Source organism: Alligator mississippiensis, chromosome 12, assembly GCF_030867095.1.
Source record: "Alligator mississippiensis isolate rAllMis1 chromosome 12, rAllMis1, whole genome shotgun sequence".
NCBI lineage: Eukaryota > Metazoa > Chordata > Crocodylia > Alligatoridae > Alligator > Alligator mississippiensis.
The window spans coordinates 37,525,599-37,548,413 of NC_081835.1; the positions used below are offsets into that span (position 1 = coordinate 37,525,599).

Below are 22,815 nucleotides of genomic sequence, written 5' to 3' on the forward strand. Positions count from 1 at the left end.
GGTCATAATGTGGGCTGCCACTGCCCTCGCCATAGCTTGGTGGGCCACGTAAAATTTTTCTACAAGCTGCAAGTTATTGACCCGTGGACTTGACTACATGTTTAAAAACCCACATACATAGTGGGTCACAGTCACAATTTGGTCATGGTAGGAAGTTAAAAAAAACAACAAACAAAAAACCAAAATGGATCAAGACCCATATTTAGAAATTGCTTTTGAAGGCTTTTTATGTTGTTCTGACTTTTATTTTACTACTCCAGTGGCTGCCATGATCATTACTTTTAACTATTAGTTTTGTGTGGGTGTTAGGACAAGTCTGTGGTCAGATTGGTTGCTTTCCTTCCAGCAAATACTGCACACTTCAAAAGCTAACCTGCTAATCCAGGGGTTCTCAAACTTTGCAATACCGTGATCTTGGAGGAAAAGGGCATCAGTACCTATTGAACATGGGAGATAAAGATATAGGTTCTGAATTAGAACTTCCTAGATCTTAAATGCTGGGGGCTGCAAGTGAGAGGAACAGTGGGGGAAACCCCCCTGGTTATACCTGGTTCACTCTCTTTTTCAGCATCTGCCACTGTGTGACACAAGATACTGGGCAAGATGGACCTATGGTCTGACCCAGTAAATGGCAAGTCTTATGTTCTTAGATGAAATATGAATTATTTATTTTTTTTATTTTTACAGTGTGCTGGAGAAATAGAGGCCTCTTGTTTCCTGCTATTGCTTTCTAAGATGTAGGATTGCTTATCTTAAACCTTTTTGCTGGTCAATATCAAGTGTTGTCTGATGTTGGCTCTCTTATCATTTTTTAAAACTTTGCAGTTATTTATATTTTAAGTTGGCTTCTGATTTCTAAATATGCTATTGTTTTCCAGTCTTATGAAGATCTTGTTCAGCGACTGGAGCCGGTAATTATGGAGCTGGAAAGGCAGGAAAATGTGCTCGTTATATGTCATCAAGCTGTTATGCGCTGTTTGCTTGCTTACTTTCTTGACAAACCAGCAGGTACGTGCTTTTAATTGATCTTGCTGTTTCAGTTTAATGGGTCTACTTTACCTTGGCAAACTGTTATGAAAGCACACCAGCCCAGGTACAGAAGCTTTTTGCTTGTCTTTACCATGGTGATTAATTCATGGTTGCTGTGGTTGGGTGAGTAAACAAGTGCAGTTTTTCATACTTGACCAACTTTTATTTCTGCATGCCTGTTAAGTAATTACATCTAACTTCTGTCTTCGAATATATGTTTGCTTCTCTGCCCTCTGTATCAGTTGGTGTGGTATCACTTGCTTAGCAAAAAGATATATAGGCTTCGGTGTCACATTGAAAGAGAAGTTTTTTAAATGGTTTGTTTGTACTACGTACTACACATGTATTTTTGTTTCGTAATTTCTCAGAACAGCTGCCTTACCTCAAGTGCCCACTGCATACGGTCTTGAAGCTAACTCCTGTGGCCTATGGTAAGTAAAGAAAAAAACCCAGTAAATATGTCATTACCAAATTCTCTCTTAAAGGTATCAAAAAGTTACTTCACTTGTACTTCTACACTTTCTTTCATAGCATCAATAAAAATTGGTTATGAAAGTGTTTTGAATGAAAAAGACAAAAAGCCTCTTTACAACTTCTGTTTACTATCAAAATAGAATTAAATCTAGACCTGATAGATATTCTCAGGCCAATTTTGCCCTTATCCATGCACATAATTTCTATTCAGATTTGTGGGAATTCAATTTTGTGTTTTGGATTTCACTATATCTAAAAAGTAGGTAGTAATGAAGGTATGAGTACTATTTAATGTGCAGAAAAACTAACTAATCTTGTATAGTCTTTAATTTAGGTGTTGTTTCATTAATTCCATTAATCCCACCAGAACATAGGGTCCCAGTGGTTAGTGGGGCTTACAGGAACTACTGTAGTATCACTGAATAAAAATAAGTGATATTTTGCGGGTTGCATGTAATAGGGGAAATGGGACTCTTGTTAAAATTTTATTCTAAGAGTTTTTTGGTGATTTTTTTTTTCATGAGTTATTTATCTTTCTTCAAAAAAGAGATAAAGTTTTCTCTTTTTTCAGCTAATTATATTCACTCTACTGCAAAATAGGAATAACCTTCCTATATTTGTGCAGGGAGCTGGACCAAATGATTCTGGAGGTCCCTTCCAATCCTAGGATACTATTATTCTATGAATTTGTTTTCAACAACACTCATAGATTTCATATATTTCATAGACATTAGGGCTGGAAGGGACCTCGGAAGATCATCGAGTCCAGCCCCCCGCCCAAAGGGCAGGACGTCAGCTGGGGTCATAGGATCCCAGCAAGATAAGCATCCAGTTTCATCTTGAAGGTGTTCAATGAAGGCGCTTGAACAACCTCCGGTGGCAGGCTGTTCCAGACCTTGGGGGCTCAGACAGTAAAGAAATTCTTCCTTATGTCCAGCCTGAAACGATCTTGTAGCAGTTTGTGACCATTCGTCCTCGTCATCCCTTGGGGTGCTCTGGTGAACAAACGTTCCCCTAGATACTGGTGGTCACCCCTGATAAACTTGTAGGTGGCCATCAGATCACCCCTGAGCCTGCGCTTTTCCAGGCTAAAGAGCCCCAGGGCTCTCAGCCTGTCATCGTAGGGTCTGTTTCCCTGACCTCTGATCATGCGCGTGGCTCTTCTCTGGACTCTCTCAAGCTTCTCCACATCCTTTTTGAATTGTGGAGCCCAAAACTGGACGCAGTACTCCAGCTGCGGCCTCTCTAAGGCCGAGTACAGGGGGAGAATGACATCCTGGGATTTGCTTGAGAAGCATCTATGGATGCAAGCCAGCGTTTTGGTCGCTTTACTAGCCGCACCATCGCATTGCAGGCTCATGTTCATCTTGTGGTCAATGATGACCCCCAAGTCTCTTTCTTCCATAGTGCTAACCAACATAGCACTGCCGAGCCTATAAGGATGCTGCGGGTTTTTTTCCCAAGGTGGAGAACCTTGCATTTATCGGCGTTGAACACCATCAGATTCTCATCCGCCCACTTGCTGAGCCTGTCCAGGTCAGCCTGGATCCATCCGCCTGTCTTCTGGTGTGGATGCTTTGCCCCAAAGTTTGGTGTCATCGGCGAACTTGGCCAGTCCGCTTCTGACTCCAGTGTCCACATCATTAATGAAGATGTTGAACAGTATGGGTCCAAGGACAGAGCCCTGGGGGACCCCACTGGTCACAGGACACCACGATGAGTGACTTCCATCAATTACTACCCTCTGGGTCCGACCCCGGAGCCAATTTTCCAGCCAGTGGATCGTGGGGGACCCAAGGCGACAATTGGCCAGTTTCTCCAAGAGACGATCATGGGACACCAGATCGAAGGCTTTTTTGAAGTCAAGATATATGACATCAATCTCATCTCCCTTGTCCAGGTGATAGGTCACCTGGTCATAGAAGGAAATGAGATTGGTCAAGCAAGACCTACCCGCAACAAACCCGTGCTGGCTATCCCTTAAGATGTTGGCGTCGGCCAGTCCATTAAGGATGGCCTCCTTAATAAACTTTTCTAAGATCTTCCCCGGGATAGAAGTCAGGCTGATGGGCCTATAGTTAGCCGGATCCACTTTCCTCCCTTTCTTGAAGATAGGCACCACGTTGGCCTTCTTCCAGTCTTCGGGCACTACACCAGAGCGCCAAGAGTTTTCAAAGATCCACGCTAGAGGCTGGGCTATGATGCTCGCCAGCTCCTTGAGTACCCTGGGGTAAAGATTGTCAGGGCTGGCTGACTTGAAGGTATCCAGCTTCTCAAGATGTTCCTTCACAAAGTCAGCATTAATGGAGGGCAGGGGATCACCCTCACCTGGACTTCCCGGCCCTGTAGCGGGCACGGGCGTCCCATGGGGCTGATGAAAGACTGACGCAAAGTACCTATTTAATAGGTTGGCTTTTTCCTGGGTGTCAGTTGCCCCATCTGGTTCAGCAGGGGTCCAACGTTGCCCCTGCTTTTCCTCCGGCTCCCCACATATGTGAAAAAGGACTTTTTATTGTCCTTGATGCTCAAAGCTAGCTGGAGTTCAGTTGCAGCCTTGGCTTTCCTGGTCTGCTCCCTACAGGACCGGACCAGTGCAGAATAATCCTCCTTGGAGGTGACTCCCATCCTCCATCCTTTGTAGGCCTTTCTTTTTATCCTCAGGAGGTCTGCTAGGTCCCTGGAGAGCCAGGTGGGCTGCTGTCCCCTCTTGCTGCCTTTCCTCCGAGATGGAATAGACTTAGTTTGTGCATTGAGGATCGCTCCCTTGAGGAGCGACCGCTCTTCTTGAACTCCCCTCTCCCTGTGGTCACAGTCCCTTAGGGCCTCACTGACAAGCCTCCTGAGCTTGTCAAAGTCGGCTTTCCTGAAGTCAAGGACTTGCGTGTTGCTGACTGACTTGCCAGCTTTTCGGCGGATGGTGAAGGTGATCAGCTCGTGGTCGCTGTCACCCAGCTTCCCATCGATCACTAGGTCGCCGACTAGGTCATCCCCAGTAGCCAGCACCAGGTCGAGCAGCGCTTTGCCTCTCGTTGGCCCATAGACTTCTTGAGTCAGGTAGAGGTCATCCACGCATGAGAGGAAGCTCTGCGACGCTCAGATTTTGCTGAGCGATCCTCCCACGAGATGTCTGGGTAATTGAAGTCACCCATGACAACCATGGTCCTGGAGCAAGCTGCCTCAGCCAGTTCCTGGGCAAACTCCTGGTCTAGCTCAGGACTTTGGGTGGGAGGTCTGTAATAGACTCCCACCATTGTGTCCCCTGTGCCGTGTTCCCCACGGATTTTAACCCAGAGGGTCTCCAGCCGTCCACCCTGGTCGCCAATATCGGCTTGCAGGGACATGTAGCTTTCCTTAACATAGAGAGCTACACCCCCGCCCCTTTTCTCTACACGATCCCTCCTGTACAGGGTATAGCCATCTATCCCCGTGGTCCAGTCATGGGTGGAGTCCCACCAGGTCTCCGTGATCCCTATGACATCGTAATTGTTTGCACTGAGCAGGAGGATGAGCTCCTCCTGCTTATTCCCCAAACTCCTGGCATTTGTGTACAGGCAGGCAAGTGCCCCCTGGGGGGCTCCTTCCTTGCCCACAGATTTTACCAGGGCTGGGGCTGGGGCGGGCTCCCTTGAGTGCCGTGGTCCGCTGGCTTTGCAAGGATTGTTCAGCGGGCCAGCAGTGGCAGTAGTCCCCCCGTCCCCCAGCGGGCTTAGTTTAAAGCCCGGTGGAGCAGGTCAGCCAGTCTGGCTGAGAAGAGCCTCCTCCCTAGGGGAGAGAGGTGGAGACCATCTCTTCCCAGCAGCTCGCTGCCTCTCTCGCCAAAGAGCGGGCTGTGGTCATGAAAGCCAAAGCCTTCCTGACGACACCAGCGCCGCAGTCTTTGGTTGACCACATAGATCCTCCTGTCCCTTCTCAGCCCATAGCCTGAGACTGGGAGGATCGACGAGAACACCACCTGTGCCCCCAGACCCTTAAGCCCCGCTCCCAAATCCCTGTAGCGCCTCATGACCTGGCTGGGAGTGCTCCGAGCCTTGTCATTGGTGCCCACATGAATAAGGAGCATGGGATAGCGGTCTGTGGGTTTGAGGAGCTTGGGGATCCTCTCTGCAATGTCCCGGATGCGGGCCCCTGGGAAGCAGCAGACTTGCCGGGCTAAGGGGTCAGGGTGGCAGATTGGCCCCTCCGTCCCCCTCAGGAGGGAGTCTCCCACAACAAACACCTTACGTTTTGTCTTGGGGAGAGCAGGGGCAGGAGTTGCAGTTAGGCCCATGTTGCCTGTGGGGGCCGGCAACTCAGCAGGCTCTGCTGGGGCAGCAAGAGGTGCATACCTGTTGCTCAGCTCTGGCGGGGCAGGGGCCTTGGTGCGGCGGGCCTTAGGGCCCTTGACCACCTTGGTCCATGCCCCTGGCTGGACACAGCAGGAGGTCCCAGAGTCCTCCTCTGGCCTGGAGGGAGACTGTGATCTACCCTCTGCCTCCCGGGGGAGAAGGGCCTGGCAGTAGGAGTCTATCTCCTGCTCGCAGTCCCTGATGGCACGCAGTCTGTGGACTGTGGCCTGGAGCTCCTCCAGCTGGCGTGCCAGAGACCCCAAAAGGGAGCAGACCCCGCAAGGGGAGGTCGCCATGCTCCCAGGCCCCAGAGCCTGAAAAGGGGACAGGCAGCCCCCGCAGCCGAGAGCCAGGGGCTCTGTCTGCGTGGAGCCCAGAACCAGGGGCTCCGTCTGGGTGGCCATCTCTGAGGTGCCAGAGGGGGGGGCCGCGGAGCCCGAGGGGACCCTCGGGGTGCGGCGCATGCCCATCCGTGTCATGCCTCCGGTAGGCTGGCTACGGCTGGGACTGTCTACCCTGGGGGGTGCGCAGGCAGGGTCTGGCGCCCTCCCGCACGCCCTCCCGCGCGAACTCCGCACTAACTCACGCGCCGGCAGAGAAGCACGCCTGTTTGTGCAGCCTGTTCGTGCGGCTCCGGTCGCGTGGCTCCCTGGGGGGCTGGGCGAAGTAGGGGCCTGGGCGGGGCTTGACCCGGCCCGGCTCCACTCAGCTGCCGCCTCCCACACACACACTAAGGGGGTTAGCCCCTTCTCTCCACGGGCCCCGCTTACCCTGGCTGCGCTGGGGGTCAGCGGGGGGCTCCACGGCTGCTGGAGGGTTTCTGGGGGGCTTTGGGGGAGCGGGGGCGCAGCGAGCTTTCACCTGCGCATCTCTCGCTGCTCCCGCGTCTAACTGGGCTTTTTCCCGGTCGGCGGGCCCTTTTAAACTGCGCGCGTGCGCAGTGGGCCTGCCGTCGAGGAAGCTGTTCTTAAGGCAAATAAGGGGGCCCTGCCCGGGATTTGGGGGACCCTGCCTTACTGGAGGGGGGCTGGTGAGTACCCCCCCTTCTCTCTCTTTCTCTCTCTCTCCCTGGGGGGCTGGGCCAAGTAGGGGCCTGGGCGGGGCTTGACCCGGCCCGGCTCCACTCAGCTGCCGCCTCCCACACACACACTAAGGGGGTTAGCCCCTTCTCTCCACGGGCCCCGCTTACCCCGGCTGCGCTACTCATTACTGTTTTTCTTTTTGTTGCATAGTAAACTGTAAATTCTCATTTAAACTAACTTTCAGGCACTGTTCATCTGATCCCTAATTTGATTTTGAAGTGCATCTCCACCCCTATTCAGTAAATGACTTACAGTAATGCATTTCATTATAGTGTTCTTAGAAACAATTGTTTAATAATGCCCTATGACAGCTAGGCCTTCTCTGGGAAGTTATTTATAAATGAAGAGAAATTTTCACTTATTTATTTGAGAGTAAATTTCCATAAACTAATTTGACAGTTGTTTTAACTAAGGAAAGAAGCCTACACATGCTAGTGTAGACAGCAGTGTTTAAAACAACAACAACAACAAAAAGATAAGGAAGATGCGACAAAGAATAAGATGGACAAGATTACTTGGGTAAATGTGGTAACTTTTATTAGACCAATTGAATAGTTGGAAAAACTGTTCTTCTCAAGCTTTTGTGCACAGACACCTTTCTTCAGGCATAAGGAGAGTCTGTTGCTGTTCTCTCTGGGGGGGGGCTGCCTGGTGCTGGGGTGGGGACAATTTCCCCTAGCCCCAGCAGCTGGGAGCTCCCAGCTCTGCCTTCCTGTTCAGGGCAGGGGGAGGGGCAGGTCCCAGTCTCCTGCCCAATCCACAGGTGGGGCAGCTAGCAGCAAGCCCCAGCTTGGGCGGAGATTCCTCGCCCAGCTTAGGGCTTGCTACTAGCGGCTCTTCTAGTGGATCAAGGCAGGGGTTGAGAGCTGGGTGGGGAGCAGGCTGGGGAGCCTGTTCCCTGCTGAGCTCCTCAATCAGGGAGCTGAGCAGGGAGCAAGCTCCCCAGCCTGTTCTCCATCTAGCTCCAAGAACACGCAGCTGGGCAGGGAACAGGCTCCCCAGCCCCTGCCAGCAAGGAGCTCCCAGCTCCGCAACTGCGGAGCTCAAGCTGGGAGATAAGGATTTCTTAGCCTGAGCTCTATGGTCAGGGAGCTGGCACTGGGAGATAAGGATCCTTCAGCTCCCTGATTGCAATGGCGAAGCAAGACTTGGGGGAAAGTATCATCTCCCAACCCCTGCTCCCTGGTAGCAATCTCAGAGCTGGGGAAACTTGGAGCTCCCTGCTGCTGGGGCAGGGGCACATAGTTTCTGCCTGGGCTCTGGTGGCAGAGCTTGCAGCAGCAGGCAGCTGCTGGGAGCAGTCTCCTGCCTCCTGGTGGCTGGCTGACTGGTAGCAGATTTGCTCCCAGTCAGGCATTTACATGAGCACTACTGTGCAGTTAGTAATCACAAGCAAATTTGCTACTTGCATTTGCAGGTAGCAAATTTACTTGTGATTTAGCGAGGTTTACTGCACAGGAAGCATATGCGTGTGTAGATGTACCCACTGAGAATTTAGGCGAAACTGCCAGACTACAGGTGTATAGGGTGGCATGAGATTTACTGAGTTCCTTTAACTTGGTCAGAACAGTTGGATAAAATTTCTCTTTTTTGGGCCATATCACTTTTTTGCACTCTGCAGTCTTGTCATTATTAATCTACAGGATAATTTAATACTCCAGACATGGATTGGTTTTTATTAATGGGTTTGATTAAAATAATCCAGGAAAGAAAGACAAATATTGCTTTATTCTCCTTGAGCTTTCTGGCTCTTTCTTGGAGGTCAACTTTTGAGTTTATTTTATTTAATATGACAAAATTATTACCATATTTCTCAAATACAAGATTGCTTCCCCAACAATTAGATACTACATATGGAAAAATTATAAATTTGGTATAATTTTCCAGGTATAGAATCTTAAGTATTGGAAGGTTGCCTTGAATCCTCCACCCTCCGCAGTAGGAAAAGATGGGTAGGTGGTGGACAGGTAGCCCCTTGTTCTCTGTCCCACCCACTTCTTTCATCTGCAGCCTTCCTGCCCCCCTTGCCAGCTGCACCCCTCCACCCCCAACTCCCCCCAGTCTCTGCCTCTTCCCCCCAGCTCACCCCAGTGTCTGACTCTCCACCATCTTATTGTCTTAGGTTGCTGCTTGGACTCCCAGAGCACATGTGGAAGCTGAGCTCCTGCCTGCCCATGCAGCAGTGTCAGTGCTGCTGATTGGTTGGGCAGGGGAAGGAGTTTCCATGTGCTCCATGCCTGGGAGAGACCCCAGCGTCAGTCAGAACCAAGCTGTGCCTGGCAGTAAGGAGGATGGAAGGGGGCAGTGGGGGGGAGGGGCAGAAGCTTCAGAGAGCAACCCGAGTTTGGAGGGGTGGAGGGTGCAGCAGGCTGCTGTGGGTTTGACTCTGGTCCTGATCCACGCTTAGGGCCTGTCAGAGCTTCAGCAGCTGCCTGCTGCCCCTGCTCTTCCGCCCAGTCTTTGTATGTGAATATAAGACATGAGGCTTTTTCCCCCCATGCTGACTGAGAGGGAAAGGGATGCTCATCTTAGATTTGAGTAAATATGGTATCTCAATTGCCTGTTTTAACTATACTATCCTTAATAATAGGGGTCTTAAAAATCAGAAGTATATGTGTTTTAAATTGCATTTTTTTTTTTAGAAAAGTCAGTATTTATCTTTGTTGAAACATAATGCTGTGACTAAACAGTTCAATATTCGACAAAATGGAACCATATGTAAAACTTTGATTGTTTTTTAAGTGAATTAGTTGGCTGTCTCATGTAAAAAATAGTAGTAACAAGACTACAACGTGAGTATGGTGAGACTGAGGGGGCTCCTACAGATGTGCTGGGAGCCTGCTCAGACGTGTGGGAAATCCAGCGCGTCAGAGCAGACTTGATTAAACGAGCCTCCTGGAGCAAGGAAATTGACATGCTCTGGCAGCCTTCCACATCCTTGTGCATTCCTGCACTGAAAAAATGGCAGCAGGGAGCTTTGAAATAAAACACGTTTGATGACCTTTAGTTTAAAGCACCCTGCTACCATTTTTTCAGTGTGGGGACGCTAATACACATGACGTGCAGGCGTTTTTAATTAGCACAGATAGCTAATTAAAGTACCCAGTGCCGCATCCCTGAAAACATGTAAAAATGCCCAGAGTGATTAGTGGAATCAATTTAGCCCTAATTGAGTGGAATTGATTAATTGTGAAAATGACAGTATTCAGAATTTCGCAAACGAATTCAGTAATAACCTTGAGGTGTGTGGAAGAGGAAGGAGAGATTAGCTTTCAGAAGTTTTTGAATTAAATCACATATTTATAGTGACATGTAAAATAAAAGACATTGGAAAATATTATGATTTCTGTCAACAGGATGTAAAGTGGAATCTATTTTCCTAAACATTGAAGCTGTAAACACTCACAGAGATAAGCCAGAGGTAAGAATGTGTTTCCATCCAAATACTTTAAGTGTTCCACTTGCTGAGATTCGTCTTTTTGTTTGATTGTTTTTCTTTTGGATTTTTGTTAATCCTATTGCCCACGCTTACATTCAGCAGTTGCATACACTGTTCCTATTTTACCTTTTATAGTTAGTGTTATCAGTACATTGTTCACATATGTTTTGTTGCTAAGATAATTAGGTTTTATTCCTCTCCTTGACTGATTTTAGTCATCCACATTGTCAGAAATAACATGGGTTAACTAAATAGACTTGGACACTGTTGCTCAGCATTTTGAGCTGTGTGTGTACAGTGCTTGAAGTCTCAGCCAAATCATAACTAAAAATGAATGGCAAATGAGTTGAACCTTATATTTGCCTCCTTTATATTTACTGTTTTGAAAAGTGAAAATACTGAAGCCAAAATCTTTACTAATAATGATCAAAGTGAGAGCAGAGAGCTATTCACTCTTAAGAAATAGTTCTTCACCTCTCTTTCTCACTTTTAAAAGGTGTGCTAAAACATATCAAGACATCAGAGGAAAGTTTTTAATTGAGTCTGATACTTTTTCCATTTTAGAATCATCAGCCCACATACCCTTCCTTAATCATGCATTTCCAAAATGATCAAGAGCTGCTGTTAACAGGAGTTAATGGAGTTTAGGTGCAGTTTACCTAAAGCAAGTGCAGAGGTTTGTCCACACTGAGAACTTTAAGCATTTTTTTCTGGGATTGTCTACACTGCAAAGTTAAGGTGCTAGAAAACAAACTACGAACTGTGGTTACTAGCATGTGTCAAAAGTTAGGTATGCTGTTCTCTTCATTTCTTTTGTTACCCATGCCAACTTGATTATGCTATCATGTGCTGCATTTTTTTTTCCCTCTAGGAATATGGTTAGACTCGGTACAGTTGCACTAGTGGTAGAAACGGAAGCACTAACAAAGACTGGAATTGGGGAGTTATTACAATAGTGAAGTTTTAATCTCAAAGGAAGCCCTGAGAAATCAGGTTTTGTCTGTTCACTGCTGAAAATAAGCATGTATTTTATACTGAAGCATATAACTTGATACAAAATTGTAGGTAGTGGTTATCAAGGCGGATTTTGTTTGTATGTAGCAATCTTTGCTTCAACTCAAGACTAGTCAGCTACTTCTGGATGAAAACCACCTTGTCTCCACTAAGATGTTTATATCAAAATTCCTCTTGAGTTAGCTGTCTTGATGTGAAACAAATGTTGGGGTTTTTTGGTTTTGGTTTTTGTTTGCTTTTTTTTTATCAGTGAAGACAGACCAAACTGTAAAGATGCCTGTACTTTCTTGATATTATCACTCCTCTTCTGGCTGTAGAGGTGCTAGACTAGTGCTGGAAGAAAAATGAAGTCAGTGGAAGAAGTTGGGAAGACGAGAACCATTTGTGCTTGTCATGTGCAAAGAGAGAGAAGGTATCAGGCTTGTGGCCGCTTTTTAATTCTTGCCATATCAGAGTACATGATGTTTCTGTGATTCTTTGTTGTGTGCTCTCATCAGATCCTATGTTGACTTTTGTTCAGGTTGTCTACATAATTCTCTAAAGATTAGGTAGCAAACTCAGCTGGACACACAGGCCACATGAGGGATGGGGCTGGATTGGGCCCACTGGGTGTCATGGCTCTGTGCTCCTAGTGCAGTATGTGACCCAGGCTGGCTCATGCATCCTTCATGCGACCTACAGGACTGGTCCCAGACCCACAGGCAGCATTGTGGGACAGATGTTAGGGCTCCACAAGCAGGATCTCTGACATCCCTGCCCTAAAGGAATTTAAATGTAATGATTTGGTTATGCTGACCTGACAAAATACTGCCTTCAGTTGTGATATTGGCCAAAAGTGTTGCTCTGTGTCCTGTTTAAAATCCCTTCTCTTTTTACTACTTGCATCTTGTTTTCCTTCATTTTTTACCATTTTGCTAGATTTTCAGCCTATGCCACTTACTGTATTTTCTTGCATACTGTGCACACCTTGTTTTGGGAAGGCAGGCCCTAGAAAATATTTTTCCAGTCATGGCCTAGAGGCTGGGCTGCAAAAGGCTGCTGCTTCTCTTAGCATGAACAGGCAGCGGGGGTGAAGTCCAGGGTTAACCCTTTCTTAGCCAGTGAAAAATTGGCAGCATTTTTTGATTGTTTAGCCCACTGATTTTCAACCTGTGGTCTGCAGACCTCTTGGAGTCCACAAATCAAATTGACTATGATTAATCAAAAGTATGTGATTACTCACACAATTCAAAGAGGTATGCACCTCCATTCAAAGTTTTTAGGGGTCCCCAAATGCAAAAAAGGTCGAAAACCACTGGCTTAGCCAAAAGCCACTGTCAGTTCAGTAACAGCTGTGAGTAGATTAACAGAGGACTTCCTGCTGCTTGCTCACTGAGAGAAGCAGGAGCCATTTTGAAGTGTAGCCTCTCCATACTTCTACTCCTCTGTGCTTCTATCCTGGCAATTAAAATCAGCTTCCTTGCTTAAATCACACATCTCAATTTCTGGAGGGCTAATTTTTTGGCGGAAGTGTGTGTAGTATGCAAGTAAGTGTGGTAATATTGTTTTCGTAATATAGTAAGAGCCAAACAATAGGGCCAATGTAAAGAAGTTGGAATGCGTGCAACCATATCCATTTAATGGATAAGCACTTGCCTGAATTGCTTAAAATGAAACTTTCTCTTTTACACCCAAATGATGCTCTATTTGCCCCTTTGTCAATATGGTGGTGATCCAAATGATGAAGTCTACCAATGAATGAAGAGCTACTGATAAAACACCAGGAAGGGCTAAGTGAATTTACACCATGGCACGTGTTTCCAGGATTTACTGCTAAGAATAGTAATTTATTAAAAATGTTGGTTTGGAAAGAGCTCGTGTTAAGGTTTTATGTTAGTTATGAATATTATAAATACATGAAATTTAGAGGCAAATGCCACAATTTAACACTTTTGACACATTCCAAAGTGCTTCTCAAACGGTACAGAGTTGTGACCATTGCAATGTAGTGTGATTCCAGGTGGAGGACAATGGTAAAGAAGGGAAATGCACTGCAGTTGAAGATAGATGAAAACTTTGGATAAGGATACCAAGGCAAACCTCAGTCGCCCAGAAAAAAAAATCCTGAGAATGTTTTAGCAAAGGTGCACTCATGCGAAGTAAAGTTTTTATGATGCACAGTTGATCTAATATGATGATGAAGGCCCAAGTTTATTATGTAAAGATTCAGTTATACTTTTGTTCCTTAAAACATCATTCATTTGCTTTTGTGTCTACTGTGTATGTAAATGCTAACTGCTACCAGTACTCTTAAAGCTGAACAACATCTCTTTTATTTAATTAAGTTGTAACATAATAAGAAAAAATGCAGAACCATTAAACCTCATGTTAATTGGTACAGTGTGCGTCTACTTGTATGCAAAATTCATACTGATAAATCGTACGTACTTCAGCACTCTCACTTATTTTTTCTCTGTTCAGAGAGCAAACTTAGATGTTACCACCATTCAAAATACAGTATTTCCTTTGCCTTTCAGGTCCAGGTATATGAAACCTAACTGCACAAAGCCTCTTTAAGGGAGAATATAATTTTTAGATTGATATTATTTTAGTTTAAACTATAAATTGAGGTCTTAAGAAGCTCTTAAGCATGGTATTATTTGCTTTATGTTTAAACAATAGAGGAGGAGACAGAGTTTCCAGTTTCTTTAGGTCTGAATTATTTGTTTTAGGCCCCATTCCTACAACTTGTTCTGCATGGCTGCAGACATTAGGCTTACCAGTTAGATTGTTTTGCTGTGGTGTTTTCCTTTTGGATGACTCATTGTGTTGAATACGGACATACTGTGCAAATGCAACTCTTGTAAAATAAGTAGATGTTTACTCAGTTTAAAAACTTGAACTGTTTTAGTTTGGGGAAGGTATTTTTGTCTTATAGATGTTAGGGTCGGAAGGGACCTCAATAGATCATCGAGTCCGACCCCCCATCGAGTCCGTCTTGAATTGCTTTGTCAAGTGTAGATTTCATATTTTAAACTAAGCATGTTGCAGGTAATATGAAAATTTAGATGGGGAAAGTAGTGCAGTATTAGCCCTAATTCAGGAAAGCACTTAACTCCCATTGAAATTAAGTATGTTCTGAAATACTTACTTGACTAGGAGTGGATTTAAGTGGTGTCCTGATAGGGGACTTTAATAAGCTTTCCTCTAAATGTGAGTAATTTGAAGTGTTAGTCATATGATCTGTATAGGAGTATCCTAAAGGTGTTGCTCCAAAGAATTCTTTGATTATGAGAAGTCTTTTATTTAAATGAGTACAGCTATGTACTTGTGAAGGAAGCTGACTGGTGTATTATTGCTACTTACTGCTGCATGATAAATATTCTCCTCTGTATTTTTATTATTATACAGAATGTAGACATTTCCAGACCTCCTGAGGAAGCCCTTGTAACAGTCCCTGCTCATCAATGAATCCTGTGTCCTGATCAGCTATCAAACTTGGGGTGCTGTTTTCATCCTACTACTTTAAATTTTAAAAAATCATTCCAATCACTTAGAAATCAATTTTAAAATTACCTAAAACTTTGTATATAGCATTTGACATCTTCACTAAAGATCCACTAAAACTATTTTACCATAATTTAATCCACTGTGGAAAACTGTGGAATGTTAATTTGCACTCATTTGCATGCTGTTGATTGCTATAGCCTTATGATAACGCAGCTCTAACATTTATTTGATGTCCAGCAACTATTAGACGTTAGCTGAAAAACGTTTAATTAGGCAAGCTGTAGCATATAATATTTTGTGTATGTTAAGCACAAGCTGTAATTTTATTTTCTGGACATGAGTATTATTTATTTCACTGTCCTTGGGAGTGATTGGACTGTTTATGTAGCAGAAAATAAATTATATTTACCATAGAATTTAGCCCTGCTGCATTTTAGCTCTTATGTTGTAGATGCACTAATTAGATGGTTTACTAATGGTTAAATCCTTTGGGGGAAGTGTAGCAAGTTCTCTTTTAGCCTGTTCTGAGAAGAAAGTGCACGAGTTTTATTGCATATGGTTTTTCTTGACTTTTTTTTTGCGTTGAGGAGTGGTTCATGTGTAGGAACTGAGATTGAATCTTAAGCATCCCTGTTCATATTCCATGGTCTGGTATGCAGTAACCACACTGCTATAATATGTTGCTTCTGATATGCCTAGGTGACCTATGAGTGTTTACAGAACTACTTTGCGTGTCTGTCTTGAATTTGTCTAGGTACAATAAAAAGGGCAACGGTTGCTTCAGATTACTCTTTCAGTGATACTGTACCTAGATTTGAATTTGTACTTGTTTTTTGTAAAACAGAGTTGGGGGAAGAGGGAAAGGTGCTCAAAACCCAATAAATGTGTATGCAAGAGGGCATGTGATTTACTGTGGGTTGCCAAGTGCTTGCTTACCAAGAGTATGAAATATGACAGTCCTTTAAATATGAAAAAAATGAACTGCAGCTTATTTGCATGTACAGTGGCATGTCCTTGCTGCCTTATGATCCAGAGGCCAAATTACAGCATATCTGCACTGCAGATTTACTGTCAGGTAGCATACTCAAACATGCCATACAACAGGGGTAGGCAACAGACATTTTGTTTGACACGTGCACCATGGGGAGGTGGCTGGGGCTGCACTGCCACAACAAGTATCGGGCCTCTCGCAGTTCCCCTGCTGTCTACCCCTGGTCTTATAAGTTGAGGTTGCAGGTGTTTTTTGGCACTCTGCCCAAAAACGTTGCTGATTATTGCCATGCAACCTCTTCTAGGGTGCTTCCTGAATTGGAAGCAGGAGTAGATGTATTTGCATAGTGCTACTTTGGGCTAATAAGCACTGTCTCAGTATACGTGTATTTGGAACTGCCTTGTTTATATAATGTTGAATGTTAGAAGTCATCAAGTCTAAAAGTTGCATCTGGAAGAGTAACCCAAACCTTTTGTGGCATAAAAGGGTACTGAAGGCACTGCCTGACATCACTGCACAGCCACTGGCGGGAATATTTGAACGCTCGTGGCACACGGGCCAAGTCCCGGAGGACTGGAAAAGGGCCAGTGTGGTCCCCATTTTCAAGAAGGGGAGGAAGGAGGACCCAGGCAACTATAGGCCAGTCAGTCTCACCTCCATCCTTGGCAAAGTCTTTGAAAAAATTATCAAGGCTCACATATGCGAGAGCCTGGCAGGACAAATTATGCTGAGGGGAAACCAGCACGGGTTCGTGGCAGGCAGATCGTGCCTGACTAATCTAGTCTCTTTTTATGACCAGGTTACGAAACGCCTGGACACAGGAGGAGGGGTGGATGTCATATACTTAGACTTCAGGAAGGCCTTTGATACGGTATCCCACCCCATACTGGTGAACAAATTAAGAGGCTGTGACTTGGATGATTACACAGTCTGGTGGGTGGCGAATTGGCTAGAGGGTCGCACCCAGAGAGTCGTGGTGGATGGGTCGGCTTCGACCTGGAAGGGTGTGGGCAGTGGGGTCCCGCAGGGCTCGGTCCTTGGACCGATACTCTTTAATGTCTTCATCGACGACTTGGACGAGGGAGTGAAGTGTACTCTGTCCAAGTTTGCGGATGACACAAAGCTATGGGGAGAAGTGGACACGCCGGAGGGCAGGGAACAGCTGCAAGCAGACCTGGACAGGTTGGACAAGTGGGCAGAAAACAACAGAATGCAGTTCAACAAGGAGAAATGCAAAGTGCTGCACCTAGGGAGGAAAAATGTCCAGCACACCTACTGCCTAGGAAATGACCTGCTGGGTGGCACGGAAGTGGAAAGGGATCTTGGAGTCCTAGTGGACTCCTATATGAACATGAGTCGGCAGTGTGACGAAGCCATCAGAAAAGCTAATGGCACTTTATCATGCATCAGCAGATGCATGACGAATAGATCCAAAGAGGTGATACTTCCCCTCTATCGGGCGCTGGTCAGACTGCAGTTGGAGTACTGTGTGCAATTCTGGGTGCCGCAATTCAAGAGGGACCCCTGGGGGTTACAAGAAATAATGGCCATAAGCTAGCAGAGAGCAGATTTAGACTGGACAGTAGGAAGAACCTCTTCACAGTTCGAGTGGCCAAGGTCTGGAACGGGCTCCCAAGGGAGGTGGTGCTCTCCCCTACCCTGGGGGTCTTCAAGAGGAGGTTGGATATGCATCTAGCTGGGGTCATCTAGACCCAGCACTCTTTCCTGCCTATGCAGGGGGTCAGACTCGATGATCTATTGAGGTCCCTTCCGACCCTAACACCTATGAATCTATGAAATGGTCTATTCTCTTAATAAATGTGGTTCTCTAGTAGATCTTTTATTTATCTATTTTTAAGTACAAAATTAATTTTTTGCAATTTTTTTCATAATTTGTTCAATAAATCACAGATGAGGGCTTTTTCCTAGGGGTGTGTGAAGTGGGCCGTATTCGATTCGTATTTGGCCTGAACTGGGGACAGTGATTCGATTCGTTGATTCAGATCACTGTCCCTGATTCAGTTAGGCCAAATCTGAAGATTCAATGCTGATTTGGAGATGGAAAACTTCTAAAGCTATGTATACATACCTTGAGGTAGCAGGCATGGCTCATGATCGCTGTGATCCTGGGGTGCGTGGAGCATCCCACAGGAGTGCGGGGGTGGCTCTCTATGTGCTCAGTGGCAAACCCGGAAGCGGACAGGAAGTACTTCTATGTACTATGAGTACTTCAAAGTACTCTACTTAGTACTAAGTACTCTACTAGAGTACTTCTAAGTACTCTACTACTATGTTAACTCTATAGCTTGATGTAGAGCCCAGTACTGAGGAAATCTTGTAAAATTGAAAACATACTTTTAAAGCTCATTAAGGGCACAGGCACACGAATAGGTTACCAGAAGGTGCAAGTTGCTCTTGATTTAGTTGTCATTTACAGTGAGGTAAGACTATGCATGGAAACAATTAGCAAGTTCACACACTGAAAATCTCCCTTTATTGTTTACCTCATAGTAAATTGTTCATATGCCCAGGCCCTTAAAGCTGATTCTTCCTTTTAATGAGTATAGTACTTCCATCCTACTGGTGCATCCTACCTATTGTAGGCAATGGAATCACTCTGTAGGTGTCTGAAGTTTGTTTCAGTTTGTGTAATTATCTAGGGTTAAAAACAGATTAAGTCGGAATATGACTCCCATCAAAACAGGCACAGCCCAGCTCTTTACACATCAGGCTTAAATAGATGGGTGCTTAGTTCGGGACAATGAACTTGTCCCTCTGTAAGGTTTGGGGTTCTGTGCAAGAGAATATCCTCAAATGCGAATTGCCCGTTGTCTATTTTTAGCCTTGATGTGGCAATGGTGTAAATTATTTAACTACAGCTTACTGTTGTTGCAGTACATGGAAGCCCTAGCACTGGATGGAAGGTGTTGTTAACCACGATTACTGTGCACTGAACTCCAAGATAAATCATCTAGTAATAAGTACATTAGCCGCTATGATGGTTTGTGTTTTTAATCAGTCTATTTCTTTTAGCCCTATATATTTTATCTTTTTTGTTTTCTGCACTTCATAAACTTGGTCCATTAGCTTTTAGGAGGCTTCCTTTGTGGATGTTGCCTTTTAAACTCTCCTCTGCAATTTAATATAGTTAGAGTAAACTCCCTTACACCATATCTGTTTATTTTGCAACCAAGTACAATAGATTCACATAAATGGTTTTGGGGAGAGTATTTTCTGTTCACAAAGAACAAATGGCCAAGTTCTGGCTTTTGTCATGGCTGCTGTTATAGTAGGGCTACCATATTTCCAGTTCCAAAAAGAGGAGACTTGTTAGGGGGACACCTCACTCTCTACCTACACCCCCCTGCCCTGTCAGTGCCCCTCACTTCTAACCTGCAGGTCTCTGTCCCTGCCGTTGCCTTCACTTTTAACCTGCAGCCCCCTGGCTCTGCCAGTACCCCTCACTCCCAACCCACAGTCCCTCACAACCCCCCACCCCTCAGCTATGCTGGTGCCTCTCAGTTTCAACCTGCAGGCCCCCCCCCCCCCCTCCCCCTAATCCCTGCTGTTGACCCTCACTCCTGACCCACAGACCCCTGGCCTTGCTGGTGCCCCTCATGTCTGATCCACAGCTCCCCATCCCTACCAGTGCCCCTTACTCCTGACCTGCAGCCCCCTGCTCCCCCCGGCCCTGCAGGAAGGGGCCCCTAGCTTCCCCCATCCCAGCCGGCCCCGAGCATAGTGACTCGTGATTTGTGGAGACAGCAGTGGAGTGACTCTGGGCAATGTCTCCTGGGTGGCCACTCACCGCGAGTATTGGCACCAGCCCTGCTACTGCCGGCCCAGCTGCAGATCTCCCTGCTGCCCTCAAAGGGCCCCCCTGGCTCCTTCCCTGGCTGAAGGGGCAGGTACACATGCCCCATCCCTCTTCCCTGCCACAACCCCAGTGCCCGGATAGCTTCCCTTAACACCTGCAGGCACTACCTCCCCTCACACACCCATCCACTCCACACAGCCCCCTGCCACACGCGTGCACACACACACTGTCTCTTCCCCTGTACAGACTTGCCTGCTCATACAACCCTGCTGCTGCATGCCATCTAGCTGCTGCAGCTGTTCCTATGACCCTGCATGGCTGCATGTCAGCTGTCTGTGCGTGTATACAGGAGCAGGTGAATGTGCATGTGCAGGCACACGTGCACCCACTGCCTCCAGCCACTGTCTCCCAACTCCTGCCAGCAGAGTAGAGCAAAATCTTGTACATTGGTTCATATTTTAAAAAACTGCCCATGTGGTGATTGGAGGACATGTCTGGGAAAACCTGCATGTATGGTAACCCTAGTTATAACTACTCCATCCTTCCCATTCCTACCTAAATCACCTTTCTCTCATTTTACTCCTTCTGATTGACAGGTCTTTTCCATGCAGCTGCTCATAAGTGTCCCTTTCTGAAACCTGACTCTTTGCTTCCTCTCAGCAGACTCCTCTCCTTTGCTTCAACTTCCCTGTTATCTTACATATTTTTCTCTTCAAACCTGAGAGGTCTCGCACGACTTTGACCTTTGGACATATCTTTATTGTCTTTTTTTTTTTTTTTCCTCTGGATCCTATGGGAACCCTTTCTGCCCTCTGCCTCTTTGAATCAATAGTGAATGTAGCCTATGCTTTTGGTTGCCTGTGTAGGCACACTTTCAGTTTTGGAGTTAGTCCCAGGGGCTTGCTGGATATGGTCACTTCGGGCGCCTATACATGTGCAGCGAGGCTGCTGCCATGCTGTAAGTACGATTAATCGAGTCTCCTGGAGCGTGATGATTACTGTGCTCCAGCAGACTCCAGCATCACATTCATCAGGGTTACCATATTTCCAGGTCCAAAAAAGAGGACACCTACCCTGGGGGGAGCGGGGGGTGGGGTGTGTGGAATATGATGCGGGAGAGGGGGGCGGGCAGCAGTGCCCTTTCTCTGCCTATTCTGTTGCAGGGTGCCCCTCACTCCCAACCTGCAGCCTCCTGGCACTGTCAGTGCCCTGTACACCCAACCCACAGACACTCATCCTGTCCCCCATGCCCCTCACTCCTGATCTGCAGCCCCCTGCCCTGCCCCCCAGCCTTGCTAGTGTCCCGCACTCCAGACCCACAGCCTCTGCCCCCCCAGCCCTGTTGGTGCCCTGCACTCCCAGCTTTCAGACCCCTGCCCCCCCCAGCCCTGCTGCTTTCTCACTTTCTCTCTCTCTGGCTTTCCTGAGCCAGCGTGGGGAGTACGGGACCACTGACCAACAATCACCTTGCCCGCTGCTCTGAGCCCGAAGCAGCTAGTCTGGGACAGCAGAAAGCCCAGATGTTTGCTCTTTTTTTAAAAAAACATCTGGGCACAGCAGAGGGGTCCAAAAAAAAGGACTTGTTCAGGAAAACCTGGACGTATGGTAACCCAAACATGTATCAGTGTCCCCACACTGAAAAATGGCTGTGGGGGCACTTTAACTAAAGCTCATTTGACAGGGACACTGGTGCAAGTGATGCTCTGGGTGCTCTAATTAGAGTGGCTCTCAGCTGCTCTAATTAAAGTGCCCCTTCCCCCCATTCCTGGAGCAAGTCTATAAACTCCCTGTGGTCCCAGTTGTGCATGAATTGTTAGAGGAAATGAGGCTAGATGGAATAAATGTCACTATAATGGCTCCTAATGACCAGGCCAACCTGGGCTTGTTAAAAATGCTTTTACTTTCTACAAATCCCTTCATATTCTTTTCCAGGTGCTGGCTTCTAGAACTTTCTGGTTCTGCAGAAAAGATTATTGCTTGTGAAGAAAGGAGTCTCTGAAAACGTGCTTTCTCCAAGTATTCTCATATCTTACTTCAGGGTTTGGTAAAAATTCTTAATTTGGCATTTGTCCAGAACTAGTTCAGCTTTCCAAGTGCCTTAGAGGTTGCATACAGAAATGCGGCTCCCAGCTGTAACACAGAATGATTTCTGCGAAGTACCTGAGACCAAACCGAAGTTCACTATTGGTCCCAGGGGGGCGGAGAACCTGGCTACGGCTGAGAGCTTGCAGCCAGGTTCCCATAGCAATGGCCAGTGCACCCAATGGCAGGGGGAGGAAGGCAGTGGAGGGAGCTCATTCTTGGGGCTCCCCAGTTGGTGCTGAAGGGTGGGGTGGGTGAATTGAAGCCCCCCACGTCAAGGGGGGTCTCCAGTACACCTGCCCCACCCTCCAAGAGGGTCTGACAAATCTCCAGACTGAACTCCCTCTGCTCCCTTTCCCCCCTCCCATTCTAAAAACAGTGACAGACTGGGAGCTCTGCAGAGTTACAGAAGATGCTACATTTTGGAATGTCTTTATCTGATACCCTATGCTATGAGGGGTCAGATTTTCACCTGATCAGCCATTTTTTAGGCGGTCTGTAGCTATGCACTTGTTTGGTCACCATGATAGACTGCTTTCTGGGGCCAGATCAGGCAAAAATTTTCACTTCTGTCTGCACCCAGAATGTGATCTTGGATTTCTTCTTGATGGATCCCATATAGACTGCTTTAATAGCTGGTGGTGTTCCAGCTGCTAAGTACAGAGCTAGTCATGCTGGTTAGGGACTTGACTTTTGCAGTGCGCTAGGTTTCTTTAATTATCTTGCAGTTTATCTTATCAGAATAAGATATATTGTTTTAGTCAGGAACCTTGGATACAAACACATCATGAACATCAATAAGAACAGCATCATCTGAGTTTTACAGGTATACTGCTGATTTAAACTGATAACCCATCAGGTTCTGCCTGGTTATTGTTTCAGCAGGATGAATTAATAAACTCTGACAGCCCTGACTTAAGCTTCTCTTCTGTATTTCTGAGAGAGTTTTACGTCCTGACATGGGTGTCTGGTGCCTCCCCTGACACCAGTCAGCGACTGAGGGGGGCGCAGTCCCCCAGCAGCTGATTGATCCTGCTGAGGGGGGGGGGGGGGGGAGGGAGGTGAGGAGAGGC

At 46.4% G+C, this 22,815-nt stretch overlaps 1 protein-coding gene across 10 annotated transcripts in view; it reads left to right on the forward strand.

Annotated features, from left to right (window-relative positions):
- PFKFB4 (6-phosphofructo-2-kinase/fructose-2,6-biphosphatase 4) overlaps nucleotides 1-22,815 on the forward strand; it is a 99,230-nt gene that overhangs the window by 70,432 nt on the left and 5,983 nt on the right. For 3 of the 10 annotated variants that reach the window (XM_059716056.1, XM_059716057.1, XM_019477242.2), the window contains 4 exons: nucleotides 879-1,008; nucleotides 1,398-1,460; nucleotides 10,267-10,331; nucleotides 10,914-11,025. In XM_059716056.1, coding sequence (XP_059572039.1) covers nucleotides 879-1,008; nucleotides 1,398-1,460; nucleotides 10,267-10,331; nucleotides 10,914-10,997 — 342 coding nt within the window. In that variant the 3' untranslated portion in view covers nucleotides 10,998-11,025. The other 7 variants (XR_009456113.1, XR_009456112.1, XM_019477249.2 and 4 more) reach the window with 7 other exon arrangements.